Source organism: Crassostrea angulata, chromosome 1, assembly GCF_025612915.1.
Source record: "Crassostrea angulata isolate pt1a10 chromosome 1, ASM2561291v2, whole genome shotgun sequence".
Taxonomy (NCBI): domain Eukaryota; kingdom Metazoa; phylum Mollusca; class Bivalvia; order Ostreida; family Ostreidae; genus Magallana; species Magallana angulata.
This window is the reverse complement of record NC_069111.1, coordinates 51,127,901-51,146,734: the sequence shown is the minus strand read 5'-3', so window position 1 is coordinate 51,146,734 and position 18,834 is coordinate 51,127,901. Positions and strand designations below refer to the sequence as shown.

At 39.5% G+C, this 18,834-nt stretch overlaps 1 protein-coding gene across 19 annotated transcripts in view; it reads right to left on the bottom strand.

The window, feature by feature from the left end:
* LOC128167648 (protein scribble homolog) overlaps nucleotides 1-11,523 on the bottom strand; it is a 32,648-nt gene extending 21,125 nt beyond the window's left edge. For all 19 annotated transcript variants that reach the window (XM_052833487.1, XM_052833588.1, XM_052833595.1 and 16 more), the window contains exons 1-9: nucleotides 11,201-11,523; nucleotides 11,001-11,118; nucleotides 5,679-5,757; nucleotides 4,298-4,387; nucleotides 2,652-2,772; nucleotides 1,945-2,019; nucleotides 730-874; nucleotides 217-289; nucleotides 23-68 (exon numbers count right to left, since the gene is read on the bottom strand). In XM_052833487.1, the coding sequence (XP_052689447.1) occupies nucleotides 23-68; nucleotides 217-289; nucleotides 730-874; nucleotides 1,945-2,019; nucleotides 2,652-2,772; nucleotides 4,298-4,387; nucleotides 5,679-5,757; nucleotides 11,001-11,118; nucleotides 11,201-11,362 (909 nt within the window). In that variant the 5' untranslated portion in view covers nucleotides 11,363-11,523. The remainder of the gene's footprint in view (nucleotides 1-22; nucleotides 69-216; nucleotides 290-729; nucleotides 875-1,944; nucleotides 2,020-2,651; nucleotides 2,773-4,297; nucleotides 4,388-5,678; nucleotides 5,758-11,000; nucleotides 11,119-11,200) is intronic.
* Between the last annotated feature and the right edge of the window lie 7,311 nt (nucleotides 11,524-18,834).

Below are 18,834 nucleotides of genomic sequence, written 5' to 3'. Positions count from 1 at the left end.
TAAACCTAAATACTGGACTTACCTCTAAATAATTTTCTGTAAGAATTAACTCTGTCAAGCTTTCACAACTGAAAATGAAAGTCACATTAACATATAAATAAATATAGAGAGTTTATAAGGAAACAAAGTACAGTATTCTTCTGAGCATTCCTAAAATAACTGATAAGCTCAAAATGTTTCATTTATGTATACAATCTGTCCCTTCTGCTGTCTTACTTTCCTATTTCCTGGGGAAGAAAACCCAATTTGTTCTGATCCAGCTTCAGAATAGAGAGTTTTTTAAGTGAACCTACAACAGAAATTGATGAAAGCCATTAGAGAAATCACTGAACCATCACACAATGTTGCCTTTTTGGAAAAAGAAAAACATCTTTAAAAAATCTGTGCAACTATTTCCAATATGATTATAGTGGAATTATTCAACAAATTGTCAATATATTTTTATTTGAAATTAAAAAAAAAAAAAAAAAAAGAATAAGAAGAATGTCCCGATATCTACAGAGCCATACAGCTATTTCTCACTCCCATTAAAACACTCAAAAGAACTCATTTCTACTAGTAGTAGAATATTTGACCATTTAGGACCTTATTAGTCTAGATTTCATTGTATTGCCCTTCATTGAAAATCAAGTTAAAGAAGCTTAAATTTTTATTCTACCAGTCTTGTCTACTGTCAAACGATGGATATAAAAACAATCAGCTAACAATGAGTGTGATAAGAAGCCTCACCGATTCCCTCCGGAATATCTTCCAGGTCATTTTGGGATAAGCACAGATCTGTCAGATTCTGAAGTCCGCAGATTTCGTCAGGGATGTAGGTTAGCTGGTTCTCAGAGACATCTATCTGGGTCAGCTTTCTGAGGTTGCCGATTTCCTGAGAATTCAATCAAATGTTACATCAACTCTGTCGTTTACATTAATTCAAACATTGGTGTATGATTGGAATGAATTTAGTATCCATTTCTAATGTCAAATTATTTCGCAATAATGACAACAAATCAGATTAAATATCTATCATTACTCTGAACCCAATAAAACTGAATTTTTCTGAGGGTTGCTATTTTTTTTAATTTCAAGTTCTTAATGCAAAAAAAAAATAACAAACCAAAAAATGTGTTGTTATCCTCAAGGTATTCTAACAATACCTAACATAATCTAACAATATCTAACAATATATTGTATTCATTCATTTTAAATATTTCTGTACTCACAAAGGACTAAGTGCGCGGTTTTATGCAATTTTTGCCCCCCAAAATCAAAGTTTCAGAGAGAGCTTTAAAATAAGGTGAAAGATAGTTAAAATCATATTGGAAATGAAGGTGTAAAAGGTTATCACCACAGTGAATCATAATGTAGAAATGACGTCATGAATATTGCATTATTTTGATAAATTGATGTTTTGTAGCAAAATATGGGTGTTTTCCGATGGTTTTCCGACTGGGAAACATCGAGCGCAGGCTTGCTCAAGTACCATTTTTTAGTATAATATGTATAACTATCTGAAGAAAAACATATGTTAAAATCGCACTAGAGCAGACCTGCGCTCTATACTTCCGAATGCAAAATATAGAGCAAAAATGAGAATATCTTCATTTGTTTGCAAATTTGCGGGAATTAGGTCATTTAAGTGACGTCATAGATGAACAGCGAGTGAGCAATGATGACTAAAATCAAGATAAAAGTTATAGGCATCCTCTTTACAATGATTTGTGAAGATTTCATTTTTATACGATACTATTTAAAAATTGGTTGAAATCGGGGACAGATATTTGACCATACCGCACATAGTCCTTTAACTCACAAATTTAAAGTATTTTGGAATTTTAGGCAAAATTTTTTATCTAACAATATATTGTATTCATTTATTTTAAATATTTCTGTACATATTTTAACATTCTATTCAGAGAATTTGGTATAAATTTTAACTAGTATGGCATAACTTACTGGTGGCAAGTCTTGTAACTCATTACAATCCAGCCACAATTCCTGTAAGCTAGGGAGGCTTCCAATTATTTCAGGCTAAAATAGAGAAAAACAAATTATTAAAAAGACTTATCATCTCTAAATTGTTCTATAGACATTTCTAAAAATACCCAGTAATCTATCATTTAAATAGTGATTTCTGTGCCATTTATAATACCACATAACCCCCAGACAAATTGACAGAGCGGCCTAACAGTTTTAGGTATATGTTGTGACTTAATTATAGTTCCCCTGAGAGAACAAGGTTTTTTGCTGTAATCTCTACATTTCAAAGAGCTGTCTCAATACCGTTCTCTCTTACAATCAATAGTCAGTAACAAAAGGACAGAATCTGTTCAACGTCTTTATTTCTTGTATAAGGATAATATCAATCTACTACTGTTTTTTGATCAATAAATTGTAATTATTATCATCAAAATTAATTTTCTACAATACCCACCCCACTAAGACGAGGAAATTTTTTTCACTGAGCAAAAATTATTTTCTAATCATACTAATCTTGCAGTTTTCCATCTAAAACCAAAACTTGGAAAATATTAATTCCTTCTGATCCAAGAAACCAAAAACATAATATCATAATAAAAAAAAATCCTCCTTGAAAAATGATGAAGACATTAGAAATGGCAAGATATCAGTGACTGCATCATATATAGATGGTTATGACCTACCAACTCTTTAATGTTGTTACTGCCCAGGTCCAGAATCTCCAGCTTGACCAGCAGTGACATGGACTGAGGAAGGAACTGGATCATGTTCTCACGCAGCTCCAGCGAAACCAAGTTTGTCAAGCTGAAATGCAAATGGATACATTTGTGTAACACTTTTGATATCACTCATTGAAAAAAATAATTTTGAGTACCTATATTCATGCACTTCCTCAGGGTTGTCCCTAAGACCCGGGGAGCGGGGAATTCCTCCGTCTAAAATGACGTAATTACCCGGCTATTATTGCATTCAAACACAATCTAGCTATAAGCTAGACCTTTAGAACCCCCGTCTACTTTTTTATTTCTTCCTTCTACTTCAATTTTTAGAGACACCCTGCTTCCTAAAGATCTCAAAATCAAGCAGCTTTTAAGTAGTCCATAATGAAATATAGGATACAAATTTGTAAATATATTCAAATTAAAAACTTAAAAGTAATTTAAAAAAATTTCTATGGGGCTTCTTTTTGGGAACTTTGAATTTTTTAAAGTGTTGGGAAAAGGATTTTTTCTTAGAAATATTTTATACCCCATAGTATAAACATCATCAGAAATATATGGCTAGTATTACACTTACTGACCAAGAGTTAAGGTGGTATGGGACATCTGTCCATATTAATGTGGATTTAATTACATTATAAATATAATAATTAAAATGTTTGGAAAGGTAAAAAGTTTAAAATCACCAACGGGGATCATGCCTTACAGATTTGTAGTGAACCCTTTAATCCACTGCGTTACCCTGTTAGGTGACAAATTTTGGAAGAAACCATTTATAAAATTATACTTGATTTTATTGTTTATTTTAATAAATAATACATCACTTGATGAAGGTGTCCCATACCACCTTAATTAATTGCATTTTTCCTTGGTGCCTTGTATCATTGATACTCTATACTGATTGGCTCCTCCATACTTTCATAAAGAAATTCACCAATCGCGTAAAAATTGCACAACAAAAGAAGCCATATATTAATATCATTATTTCTTCAAAAATAAGGCTTTTCCAACAAATGCATTAAATAAAGACTCATTATTGACATGTATGAAAACAAAAAAAATTTCAGCAGGTTGGCCAATGGCCAGCAAGAGAATGCAAGACTGGCTGTTGTTTGAAAATAACAATTAAAGACATAATTCACTGTGGTTGTAACATGGTGGATGTAAACTCACAGTAACTTCGACAATTTAATCTGATTATTTTTTTGCTGTCTCTTCTGCCAAAAAAAAATTTCCAGTACAACAATAGCACTGATTTATGTAACATACATAAACAGATCAGCTTAGTATTCGCAGAAAACGCTTTATAGTCCCCAAAGACATCTGCAGAATCGTTCAATAAGTGATTACTAATGTAAAACAATGGCTTTGTTTTTGAGTTTTAAAAAGCTTCATCCAAATAACACTGTAGGGAGTTTCAAATGACTGTCGTCTGAATTTTAACGAAGCAAAGTTGACATGAGTTTGGATTTATCTCTCTCTCTCTCTCCTCTCTCTCTCTCTCTCTCTCTCTCTCTCTCTCTCTCTCTCTCTCTCTCTCTCTCTCTGTGTTTTAATTCATGTCTAGAATTCATTGATTTTGCTTCCCTCAAATAAACTCGCTACCATACCTTCCAATATCTGGTGGAAGCCTCATGAGAGAAATATCATTGAGTCCGAGATGAGTGAGATTCCTCAGCTGAGTGAACCCTTCTGGAAGTCTGCAAATAAAGAATACAGTCAGTGCAACACATCAGAGTTTAGAATATCCATAGTCCATCATAATGAGATGAGGATCTTTTTTAACATTCAAGGATTTTCTTAAACCTGTGGCTTTAGAATTGAGTTTAATTATTGACATTATTGGTAAATTGGGGGAAAGCCATTCTTAATAAAAAAAATAATACAATTAGTAATTTTTGCTACTATAAAGGGCTGAAATTCAGAGATAAGTTAGCTGTACACAAAACTCACTGACTTTACATTGCTCTCTTGTTACTATTGTATTCATTAATTAACAGGATAAATGAAATTAAGTACACATTCCATGTGCTATTTGTAATATATATAGAGCATTTGTACTAAGCTAGTACTGAAAATCTGCTGTGAAATATGGGCGGCAAGGAGACATGATCCTATCAGCAAACTCTGAGTTTACAAAAATGACTGTAATGCTACATCTTCCTCAAACGCAAGTCAAGGCCTAATCAAATGTCTTCCATCTCCAAACCTTATTAGAAAATATCCTTGAGTTTTAAGCAGAATGCATCACCCTCAGTTTATGTCTTTAGATAATAAAAGCTCTTAAACCATATAGCACTTAATTTTTTTTCAGATCAGAAAAGCCTAGTATTTTCGTTAAGAGCACAACATCAATAACGTGATAGACACATTCTGTGTTCATAGTGTTGGCACTGATGAACTATTTAGTGGTTTTATTTCATCATGGGATAGGAAAATGTCCTGAAATTTGTCAAGACTCTTAAACACAAACGACAGTCCAATTTTCTATTTACACACGACATCCTCTTGTTAATTGATTTGGTTGATGTACTTTTCATGTCAACTACCTTACACACTTGATTGTTTACCAGGCAAGCATCTAAAAATACAGACATCAGAATCACGCCTAACACACAGGTAGATACCAGGCTGTGCAGCCAACAGCCACATGTTTTTTTACTGCTATTCATTATTTTGTGTTACTTTCTTTCCCTTTTTATCTACATTTTCAATCTATCTCTCGTGATTTGCCTGCTGTCAAATCCTATCTAACATTATAATATTTGTATGCACTATGCAGCCTTATAAAATACTTGTCAGGGGTCCAAGAGAGTACCACACCCACTGAATTCAAATTAACTGCACACATGCATGTCTGTCCTGCAAGCTGTGCAGAGAAACTGCTCTTCATAGGAGTCATATCTGGTGGAGAAGTTCACACAGTACAACCACCTTGAGAGCAATTAAAAACAATTAACAGCTAACAACCTCCATAAAACAAGCTCTTACTTTGTTAGAGGGTTACTGCTGATATCCAAAACCTGCAGATTTTTCAAAAACTTGATGTTCTCTGGGATATCACCGATATCTAAAAAAGCAATAAGATTCCGTCATCAATCAAAGTCATTACTAATACAATATGATTTCATTCTATGTATCCAATTATTTGTGCAGCATAAAATTCATAAAACAGTTTTTTTTGCCAACAAATTGTAAAATCAAACAGCATGTTTACGTCACTTAGTGTTAATTTGTGCATTTTAATGCCTTTGAGATCTCTCTCTCTCTCTCTCTCTCTCTCTCTCTCTCTCTCTCTCTCTCTCTCTCTCTCATAATCATTTTAGCAGCAACCACTGTTTCTCACAGCAAATGACTGTATAAGAAAACAAACCAGCAACAAGCTACATGTATATGTTATGTCTAAACCACACTTCAGTTACTTGCTGAGCTTCGGAGGTCCCTGAATCAATAGACATCAGCTAATGATGCCTTTAGTTGCTAAATTAATATCAATCTAATTAGGGCTAACTAAGTTCCATCAGTATCTCGAGAGAATTTTCCTTAATGCATTAAAAAACTACTGAACAATGCGTCCCATTTGATACTGAGTGGCATCTCATTGTTAAAGGTCTATGTTTTATGTCAAAGTATCAATACCATCACATACAATATATCTGCCTCATTGTTTTATTGACTGGGTCATATTGGCCTTAACCTATGATACAACCCCTGGAGTTGCCAAGCCATGACATTATGTAATAGTCCCTATTTTGTTCAGTGTTGCATCTATGTTTTAAAAAAATTAAACAAATCGCCTTCATCCATCCAACATTTTACATTCTACAGTTACAGGTATTCAGAGCGATGAATATGATACATATGTTAAAACACTCACTCACTGCAAGGACTTCATGACATAAAGCATTAACCAGCAAACAGATGACAAATCTGTCACTTTTTTTTTTAGTTCAGCAGGTGCTTGTTAGAACTTAGTGTGTCGGGTAGTGACAAATGGGTTGGATTACTAAACTAATAAAATAGTTTAACACAAACACCTATTCAGATCTAATTGATATTTAACCCAGACCCACTCAATACCCATGTAACATTCTAAGCCACAAGCAACTGCTAAAAATTCTGGCACAGTCATCTTGTATGGAAAAAATGAGGGAAATTTTCATGACATTTGTCAGATTGATTTTCTCTGTCACTTGAGCAAATAATTGAAATCTGTCATTATTTCCTATATAATTTGAAGAACCAGGCACCATAGTGTATCTACGTTAATAAAATAATGAAAGTCTTGATTTTTTTATACCACACCACAAAACCCCAAAAGACAATATGAATTTAATGAGTGAAAATTGATTTCCACTAGGTAGACATACAAGCCGCATCAGCTAAGCATTATGAAAACTGCTGGATGAATTATAAGCTTCTGTGCTGTGAATCCCAGGCACATGCCTAACAATTTATGAGAATGTGCCCGTCATTTCACCAATTTGCCATTTATCAAGAACATTTGCTTATAATTAGTTCAATCATTGGTCCAATATCTCATTACCATATACTAATTTCTTGCTTATGATTTTTTTCCCTCTCTCCTGTAGTTTTACAGCTTTTCAAAGTGTTGTCTTTTACTGTTTTTGGTCAACATATGTTGAACTTCAAGCAACCACAAAATAATCGCTTTAAATGCAGAATAATTAAGTTGCAGTATTCACTATTCATACATATTTATACGTAGGTTTTATGCAATGGGTCATTGAAATGCACATGTAAATTTAAGATTGAACTTTTACAAGATGATTACATTAAACTAACATGCCTATTTATTAAACACATGCTAGTATTATGACACATTCACATATAGCATTTTTTTTTTGGTGCAGTGGATAAAGGTGGATGATGTTATGTTGTTGTCTTTTTTTAATTTTTAAATCCAATGTGGGAATTCTAAATACCTATACAATGAAAGCTTACATTCCAAAGGTCCTGTCAGATTTAAACTTATTCACAGATCAGGTTTTTCATTGTTAAGTTCACCTATAGTTTACATGGAGCTACCACACATATTCAGACAATCTGGGTGCTACCACACACTTTAACATGTTTAATAAACTTCCCTTGCACTTCCTCACAATTTGTTTTGCCTTTTCACAATTTTGCTCATAAAACCACCCATCAACATTCAAGCAATTAATTTGGAGACAGGTTATAGAGAAAAATATAGCCTTCTTAAAACCCACTTATGTACAAAAAAATTAAAGGAGATTGATTTGCAATAAAAGATGGATTAGCACACCATTTTACAGCTCTCATGGTGCAGCCCTGCTATTAATTTCACAACATGGTCACACTTGGGGTGGCAGACATGTTACAGTGCAGATCTCCTGGGGTTAGGTGTCTGATCAACAGCTGATTACAAACTCTGAGTGGCAAAATTTTACTACAAATTACAACATGGCCATAAACCTTTAACTAATACCTCTAAACCTACTACCACATGAGCTAGATTAGGATGCAACTTTCTCTAGTGTGTGTGTGAGGTGTCTCTTGTTTATAGACAGGAAGAAACAGACAATTCAAGGATAGGGCACCTAGTCCAGTGTTTTAGCATATGAGTAATTATCCTGATTTACTCATCATCTGCTAGGGGCATTAACTCAGCACAATGAGCAAATTGAGCTCATCAATGAAATGGAAATGGCACATGGTGACAGAAGAGAGATAGTGACAAGAACACCTTTCTATATCAGTTAAGAAACTACTCAACAAGTCATACTAGTTTCTAATTACAGAAAATTACCAATCACTTCTGAATCAGTGGAACAGTTTTTAATTACAAACATATCAGTCTCATGTTGACATTAAAACTTACACATTATTTGGTTGAATTTAAGTGTTAAAACATTCAAGACAATTGACATCTCTCAGCATTTACTTCATTTCCTTTACCATTATCACCAGGAGGAAAGAAGACACTGTAAAACTCATACTCCACTAATGTACCAGTAAATGCATACTGTGTGAAAATCCATAGACAAATGGATAAATATTTACACAAGTAATTAATCAAAGCCATAAATGCACCTTCCTTGGAATCTTACAGTCAATCTCTGGTCTCAGCATTCAATTAAGGAATGGCATGACTTCACCCAAACAAACCATTACCCCAGTATTGTTGGGGCCAGTGACTTCTGTCTGAATTCTCCATGATTGTTGACTTTCACACCAAATAAATGAACATGTACAGCGTGTGGAGTGATGGCACAAATCATACTCAATGACCCTAGAAATATTTTGCAGTTGTTACTTTCTTTTTTACAACAATTTCACAGTTAAAACAACCTTGAGATGTTTTCAGGTAGTGCAACTTTTTGTTCCCAATTCCAACAATTCAGTGAATGTAAAACAAAACGACATTGGAATACCATACAAGTAAGAAATAAAGGGTATCAGAGTCAGGCTCGCAGCAATAACATCTACACCACACTTATAATACATCCTACTCTCTTTCTCTGTAGACATCTAGTTTACTTTTTGATGTATTTGTCTTGAATATTGAAAGACTTCTGTATCATTCATCCAATAATTCATGATATTCCGAATAATTTTCTCCTTTGTACAGTACGTGACATCCAACGCTTGATTTGACAGATGAATGGCTCTTGCTTGATTCTCTATTTAGAACACTGAATTCACTTTGTTGAATTCTTTCTACCAAATGATTTTTATGCGAAAAGTTTTTAAGCTTTCAACCTCAAGAAGATCAAGATGAAAATCTCTAAGCAGATTAGAGAAAAATTTGCTCTCTGAAAACACTGTATTGTAACATCCATAATTTATCTTTAGAATGGTACCCTAAATGTGCCAGTAACACTAACTGCAGGTATTCTGAATTTGTGGAAATCAAAAGTTTATTAAACAGTGTCCAGCAGAAAAAAACAGCTGGCTTACTAAAATACACATTAACTTCATACCATATGTAATGTTTTATAAAATGTGTCAACGTAACACCATAATTCAGGGAAGGCACATTTAAAAAAAAGGTGGGAAGTATATCTTTTGGAATGTTTCTGTGTTTATTTATAGTAACATAAAACCCCAAAACTACACGCTTCAAAGGACGTGAGTGAATTGTTTCCCCCAATTAACACAACCAGAAAGTGAGGAATTGTTGCACGCTGTTTGTTCTTTATAAAATAGGCCATACTGAGAACAGTGATTAAACACTTAAAACAGACACTGAGCTAGTAAACCAGCTGATGAAGCCAGAACATCACTAATTAATGTGATTCATAAGTGATTCATACAAAAAAAAAATACACACAGATGGCCCGATGTAAACACTCTGAATACTGTAAACATCACAGTCAATGCTAATTCACCTCTGTGTAATCACCTCTAAAGATACATATATATAATCATCAGTCTGTTCTCCATCACGAAGATGGTCATCAGAGATAGGGCAGTCTGTTCTTTATCAAGTTCGATGTCCGTTTTATTATATGACATTTTTCTATATCCTTATATGACCCTACTATCAATGGAATGCTTTGAAAAAGCTCCATTTTTTTTTTACCTTTCTCTATCAAATGTTTTAAAGAAAGACTCTACTATTTAAAAAAATACAAATTCTATACAAAATAATACTGGGCACAAGAAATATTCACTTTCACTCATTTCTCTACAACCATTAAGAATTTTAATGTTATTTATCGTACCTCCATATAATAGATATCGTTTTGTATACTAGATTCTTAAGAGTAAGGACTGTTTGATTTTTATCATAATAAATATTTGCACATGCAAATCATAAAGCTATCTATAACCCTGCAAAATTCTTATCTGCTTTTTGATAAATAAAGTTTATTGATATATGTTTTGAAGAACTTGATCTTCTTTATTTGCATGCTTTTGCTTAAAAAAAAGTAGTGCAAGTACAGTGTTATGACCACATGTTAGTACATGGGTTAGTCTTTTTTTAAAGGACCTATGGTATGATTTTGATTTGAGTGGAAGAAATTCCTAACATTCCACGACTTCCAAGAGTTATTCCTCTTTATAAACAATTCGCTGAAAGTCATGTAATTTGAAACCCATTTGAGCCAACTGGGCAATAGTCCATGGGTCAGGTTATCCAGTTAATCAAGAGCAATATATTGTGTCAAACACACCCGCACTCCCCCATACAAGCGTTCCCTGTCACACGCTTATAACACACCCTCTTTTCCCTTTACTTTCAACCAGTAGCATCCAAAATGGCGTCCATCGTTATCAACTTCCGATTGCCTAAAACTTCAATTTTCAGCTAAACTTTGTACCCACCGTTCCTGCTAATGTCCATTTCCATAAGGTTGACGAGGTTAGCCACCTCTGGTGGCAGCCTGGCGATCTCATTATCACTTAGACTCAATTTCCTGAGTTGAACAAGACGAAAGAACCCCTGTAAAACGAGACAGACATATTCATTAATTGTGCAAATTAGTCAGAGTTCATAGCCAAAACACAACGAGAAACGTGCATACCTTGGGTAAATCCTTCAGTTGATTAGCATCTAGTAAAAGTTCCTCTAAACTCCGGGTATACCGCAAAACATCATCGGGAACGTCTGTTAAACTGCAGTGTCTTCTGTCAATGTAATCCACTTGCCGGTTGCAAGCTTTAAACAGAGGAATACACTTAAACATGGTCCGAATTTCAACTGTTTAAAATACAAAGGAACATCTAAAATGTACTCAATAATCATCCAACTAAAAGGAAGAGGAGGAAATAAAAATTCAGACAGATTTCACATCGTAAACATTCAGTAACTCCGTACTATTCGAATGTGCTACATTTATCTGCGTGACGTCACAATTTCCCATAATGCAATATCACAGGTATCTTCCGTCTTCAGGGAGGTATAGAATAGGGTACTTTTTATATCCTATAACCAGGCACTATAACCAGGATGTGCGCATGCGTTAACCAACTTTCCATCGGGATCGGTAAACGATTGGGAGGAAATTCGAAAGCTATTTGGAGGAACTTCGAACTGATATATGTGCAATTTAAAAATGCGATTTTTATATGAAAAATATGATCAGAAGTGATAAAAATGTTATGTACATTAGATTTTACACCAAAAAATTAAAAAAATAATTGAGAGAACAATCAAAATCAATGTTACAGGAAAACAACAGGCACTTAGCATCGGAAGGGGGGGGGGGGGTTGGAATGGGGGCAGGGACAGGGGGACGGGACTGCCCCCCTCCAGCACACGTTTTCTCGCAGCTAATATTTTTCTTGAATTAACTTATTAAAAAGTAAATTAAAATACAGTTGCACCCCCCCCCCATGTTTTTGGGACCATGTAAAATTTGAAATGAAAGAGAGGAAATAAACTGTGAAATTGAAGTTAAAGGTACACTTAGCCCCCTACCCCTACGGATTAGGATTTTGAATTATTTAAAAAGTATTTTTGAGTTGGTTTTTTTTTCAAGGCAAGATTGGATGAGTCTGCCCTCGACCCACTTTGCTACGATGCTAGTACCTGAACAAAATATCATGGTTTCATTACATACATATATGCTAGTATAAAGACTTTATGTAAACCAATATTATCTCGTGCATTGTTCCTTTCACCAGGTTCTACAAACACCTTAGTCCAAAATAAATAAAAAAAAATCCAAGACTAGGAGGGGAAAAAAGGAGAAATCTATTTTCCTTTTTTTTTTTACTCAGGACCTATTATGTTGGGGGGGGGGGGGGGTTTGGGGTGAACAGGTCACTGACCCCTTGTAGATCTACCCATGACCTATCACCAGGGTCTGTATACACATAACCAGGGTCAGTATACCCATCACCATGGTCTCAAGGGTCAAAGTACGTATCACCAGAGTCTGTGTGCCCATCACCAGAGTCTGCACACCCATGACCAGGGTCAGTATACCCATCACCAGGGTCTCCATACCTATCACCAGGGTCAGAGTACGTATCACCAGAGTTTGTGTGCCCATCACCATTGTCTGTTTACCCATAACCAGGGCCAGTATACCCATCACCAGGGTCTCCATACCTATCACCAGGGTCAGAGTACGTATCACCAGAGTTTGTGAGCCCACAACCAGGGTCTGTATACTCATAATCAGGGCCAGTATGCCCATCACCAGGGTCTCCATACCTATCACCAGGGTCAGAGTACGTATCACCAGAGTCTGTGTGCCCATCACCAGAGTCTGTACACCCGTAATCAGGGCCAGTATACCCATCACCAGGGTCTCCATACCTATCACCAGGGTCAGAGTACGTATCACCAGAATCAGCGTGCCCATCACCAGAGTCTGTACACCCAAAACCAGGGTCAGTATACCCAATACCAGGGTCTCCATACCTATCACCAGGGTCAGAGTACGTATCACCAGAGTCTGTGTGCCCATCACAAGGGTCTGTACACCCATGACCAGGGTCAGTATACCCATCACCAGGGTCTCCAGGGTCAATGACGTATCACCAGAGTCTGTGTGTCAGTCACCAGAGTCTGTACACTCATGACCAGGGTTAGTATTCCCATCATCAGGGTCTCCATAGCTATCACCAGGGTCAGTGTATCACCAGAGTCTGTGTGCCCATCACAAGGGTCTGTACGCCCATAACCAGGGTCTGTACACCCATAACCAGGGCCAGTATACCCATCACCAGGGTCTTCATACCTATCACCTGGGTCAGAGTGCCTATCACCAGAGTCTGTGTGCCTATCACCAGGGTCTGTACACCCATAACCAGGGCCAGTATACCCATCACCAGGGTCTCCATACCTATCACCAGGGTCATTATATCCATCACTAGTGTTTGTGTGCCCAACAAAGGGGTCTGTACACCCATCACCAGGACCAGTATACCAATCACCCGGGTCTGTACACCCATAACCAGGGTCAGTATACCCATCACCAGGGTCTTCATATCTATCACCAGGTTCAGAGTGCGTATCACCAGAGTCCCATAACCAGGGTCAGTATACCCATCACCAGGGTATGTACACCCATAACCAGGGTCAGTATACCAATCAAATGGATTATCCATACCTATCACCAGGGTCAGTGTACGTATCACCAGAGTCTGTGTGCCCATCACCAGGGTTTGTACACCCATGACCAGGGTCAGTATACCCATCACCAGGGTCTCCAGGGTCAATGTACGTATCACCAGAGTCTGTGTGTCAGTCACCAGAGTCTGTACACTCATGACCAGGGTTAGTATACCCATCATCAGGGTCTCCATAGCTATCACCAAGGTCAGTGTACGTATCACCAGAGTCTGTGTGCCCATCACCAGGGTCTGTACGCCCATAACCAGGGTCAGTATACCCATCACCAGGGTCTCCATACCTATCACCAGGGACAGAGTACGTATCACCAGAGTCTCTGTGCCTATCACCAGGTTCTGTACACCCATAACCAGGGCCAGTATACCAATCACCAGGGTCTTCATAGCTATCACCAGGGTCAGTGTACGTATCACCAGAGTCTCTGTGCCTATCACCAGGTTCTGTACACCCATAACCAGGGCCAGTATACCCATCACCAGGGTCTCCATACCTATCACCAGGGTCATTATATCCATCACTAGTGTTTGTGTGCCCAACAACGGGGTCTGTACACCCATCACCAGGGTCAGTATACCAATCACCCGGGTCTGTACACCCATAACCAGGGTCAGTATACCCATCACCAGGGTCTTCATATCTATCACCAGGTTCAGAGAACGTATCACCAGAGTCTCTGTGCCTATCACCAGGGTCTGTACACCCATAACCAGGGCCAGTATACCCATCACCAGGGTCTGTACACCCATAACCAGGGTCAGTATACCCATCATATGGGTCTCCATACCTATCACCAGGGTCAGAGTACGTATCACCAGAGTCTGTGTGCCTATCACCAGGGTCTGTACACCCATAACAGGGCCAGTATACCCATCACCAGGGTCTCCATACCTATCACCAGGGTCATTATATCCATCACTTGTGTTTGTGTGCCCAACAAAGGGGTCTGTACACCCATCACCAGGGTCAGTATACCAATCACCCGGGTCTGTACACCAATAACCAGGGTCAGTATACCCATCACCAGGGTCTTCATATCTATCACCAGGTTCAGAGTTCGTATCACCAGAGTCCCATAACCAGGGTCAGTATACCCATCACCAGATGTACACCCATAACCAGGGTCAGTATACCCATCACATGGGTCTCCATACCTATCACCAGGGTCAGAGTACGTATCACCAGAGTCTGTGTGCCTATCACCAGGGTCTGTACACCCATGACCAGGGTCAGTATACCCATCACCAGGGTCTCCATACCTATCACCAGGGTCAGAGTACGTATCACCAGAGTCTCTGTGCCTATCACCAGGTTCTGTACACCCATAACCAGGGCCAGTATACCCATCACCAGGGTCTCCATACCTATCACCAGGGTCATTATATCCATCACTAGTGTTTGTGTGCCCAACAACGGGGTCTGTACACCCATCACCAGGGTCAGTATACCAATCACCCGGGTCTGTACACCCATAACCAGGGTCAGTATACCAATCACCAGGGTCTTCATAGCTATCACCAGGGTCAGTGTACGTATCACCAGAGTCTGTGTGCCCATCACCACGGTCTGTACGCCCATAACCAGGGTCAGTATACCCATCACCAGGGTCTCCATACCTATCACCAGGGACAGAGTACGTATCACCAGAGTCTCTGTGCCTATCACCAGGTTCTGTACACCCATAACCAGGGCCAGTATACCAATCACCAGGGTCTCCATACCTATCACCAGGGTCATTATATCCATCACTAGTGTTTGTGTGCCCAACAACGGGGTCTGTACACCCATCACCAGGGTCAGTATACCAATCACCCGGGTCTGTACACCCATAACCAGGGTCAGTATACTAATCACCAGGGTCTTCATAGCTATCACCAGGGTCAGTGTACGTATCACCAGAGTCTGTGTGCCCATCACCACGGTCTGTACGCCCATAACCAGGGTCAGTATACCCATCACCAGGGTCTCCATACCTATCACCAGGGACAGAGTACGTATCACCAGAGTCTCTGTGCCTATCACCAGGTTCTGTACACCCATAACCAGGGCCAGTATACCAATCACCAGGGTCTCCATACCTATCACCAGGGTCATTATATCCATCACTAGTGTTTGTGTGCCCAACAACGGGGTCTGTACACCCATCACCAGGGTCAGTATACCAATCACCCGGGTCTGTACACCCATAACCAGGGTCAGTATACCCATCACCAGGGTCTTCATATCTATCACCAGGTTCAGAGAACGTATCACCAGAGTCTCTGTGCCTATCACCAGGGTCTGTACACCCATAACCAGGGCCAGTATACCCATCACCAGGGTCTGTACACCCATAACCAGGGTCAGTATACCCATCATATGGGTCTCCATACCTATCACCAGGGTCAGAGTACGTATCACCAGAGTCTGTGTGCCTATCACCAGGGTCTGTACACCCATAACAGGGCCAGTATACCCATCACCAGGGTCTCCATACCTATCACCAGGGTCATTATATCCATCACTTGTGTTTGTGTGCCCAACAAAGGGGTCTGTACACCCATCACCAGGGTCAGTATACCAATCACCCGGGTCTGTACACCAATAACCAGGGTCAGTATACCCATCACCAGGGTCTTCATATCTATCACCAGGTTCAGAGTTCGTATCACCAGAGTCCCATAACCAGGGTCAGTATACCCATCACCAGATGTACACCCATAACCAGGGTCAGTATACCCATCACATGGGTCTCCATACCTATCACCAGGGTCAGAGTACGTATCACCAGAGTCTGTGTGCCTATCACCAGGGTCTGTACACCCATGACCAGGGTCAGTATACCCATCACCAGGGTCTCCATACCTATCACCAGGGTCAGAGTACGTATCACCAGAGTCTCTGTGCCTATCACCAGGTTCTGTACACCCATAACCAGGGCCAGTATACCCATCACCAGGGTCTCCATACCTATCACCAGGGTCATTATATCCATCACTAGTGTTTGTGTGCCCAACAACGGGGTCTGTACACCCATCACCAGGGTCAGTATACCAATCACCCGGGTCTGTACACCCATAACCAGGGTCAGTATACCCATCACCAGGGTCTTCATATCTATCACCAGGTTCAGAGAACGTATCACCAGAGTCTCTGTGCCTATCACCAGGGTCTGTACACCCATAACCAGGGCCAGTATACCCATCACCAGGGTCTGTACACCCATAACCAGGGTCAGTATACCCATCATATGGGTCTCCATACCTATCACCAGGGTCAGAGTACGTATCACCAGAGTCTGTGTGCCTATCACCAGGGTCTGTACACCCATAACAGGGCCAGTATACCCATCACCAGGGTCTCCATACCTATCACCAGGGTCATTATATCCATCACTTGTGTTTGTGTGCCCAACAAAGGGGTCTGTACACCCATCACCAGGGTCAGTATACCAATCACCCGGGTCTGTACACCAATAACCAGGGTCAGTATACCCATCACCAGGGTCTTCATATCTATCACCAGGTTCAGAGTTCGTATCACCAGAGTCCCATAACCAGGGTCAGTATACCCATCACCAGATGTACACCCATAACCAGGGTCAGTATACCCATCACATGGGTCTCCATACCTATCACCAGGGTCAGAGTACGTATCACCAGAGTCTGTGTGCCTATCACCAGGGTCTGTACACCCATGACCAGGGTCAGTATACCCATCACCAGGGTCTCCATACCTATCACCAGGGTCAGAGTACGTATCACCAGAGTCTGTGTGCTCATGACCAGGGTCTGTACATCCGTAGCCAAAGTCAGTATACCCATCACCAGGGTCTCAATACCTATCACCAGGGTCATAATGCCTATCACCAGAGTCAGAGTACGTATCACCAGAACTGTAAACATATCACCTGGGTCATTATACCTTTTAGTAGGGTCAGTGTTCGTAATACTATGGTCTGTGTGCCCATTATCATGGTCTGTATATTCATAACAAAGGTCAGTTTACCCTTCACCAGGGTCTTAATACTTTTCACCAGGATAGTGTACGCATCAATAGGGTCTGTGTGCCCATCACCAGGGTCAGCATACCTAACACAACAGTCAGTGCACTTATCATTAGGGTTTGTATATCCATTACCTGAGTCAGGTAATACTGACCCTGTTGATAAGTAGAGTGACCCTGGTGATAGGTATACTGATCCTGGTGAAGATTACACCTACCTTGGTGATACGTACACTCATGACCCTTGTGACAGGTATACTGACTCAGGTGATGGTCATACTTACCCTGGTTATAGATTTTGAGATTCTGGTGTTACGTATGCTGACCTTATAATATCTACACTTTTGTGTATAACGACTCTGGTGATGGATACATACTGACCCCTGTGATTGGCTACAGACCCTTGTGATACGTACACTGACTCTGTCGATAGGTATACTGACCCTGGTGATAGAGAATGTGATAGATATACTGGTGATAAATGTACTGACTCTTGTGATAGGTATACTGACCTTGGAGATGGGCCCTCAGACCCACGGATGCGTACACTGACACGGCCGTTAGGTAAACTAACTCTGGTGATAGGTAATAGGTACAGTTATCCTGGTGAAAGTCTACTGATCAAAGTAATGGATGTACAAACCCTGATGATAAGTGCACTGACTGTTGTGATAGATATACTGACCCTAATGATGGGCACACAGACCCTATTGATTCGTAAACTATTCCTGGTGATAAGTATTTAGACCCTGGGCATACTGGCCCTGGTTATGGGTGTACAGACTCTGGTGATGGGCACACAGACTCTGGTGATACGTACTCTGGCCCTGGTGATTGGTATGATGACCCTGGTGATGGGTATACTGACACTGGTTATGGGTGTACAGACTCTGGTGATGGGCACACAGACTCTGGTGATACGTACTCTGACCCTGGTGATACGTATGGAGACCCTGGTGATGGGTATACTGACCCTGGTTATGGGTGTACAGACTCTGGTGACTGACACACAGACTTTGGTGATACGTACTCTGACCCTGGAGACCCTGGTGATGTGTAACTGACCCTGGTAATGTGTATACAGACCCTGGT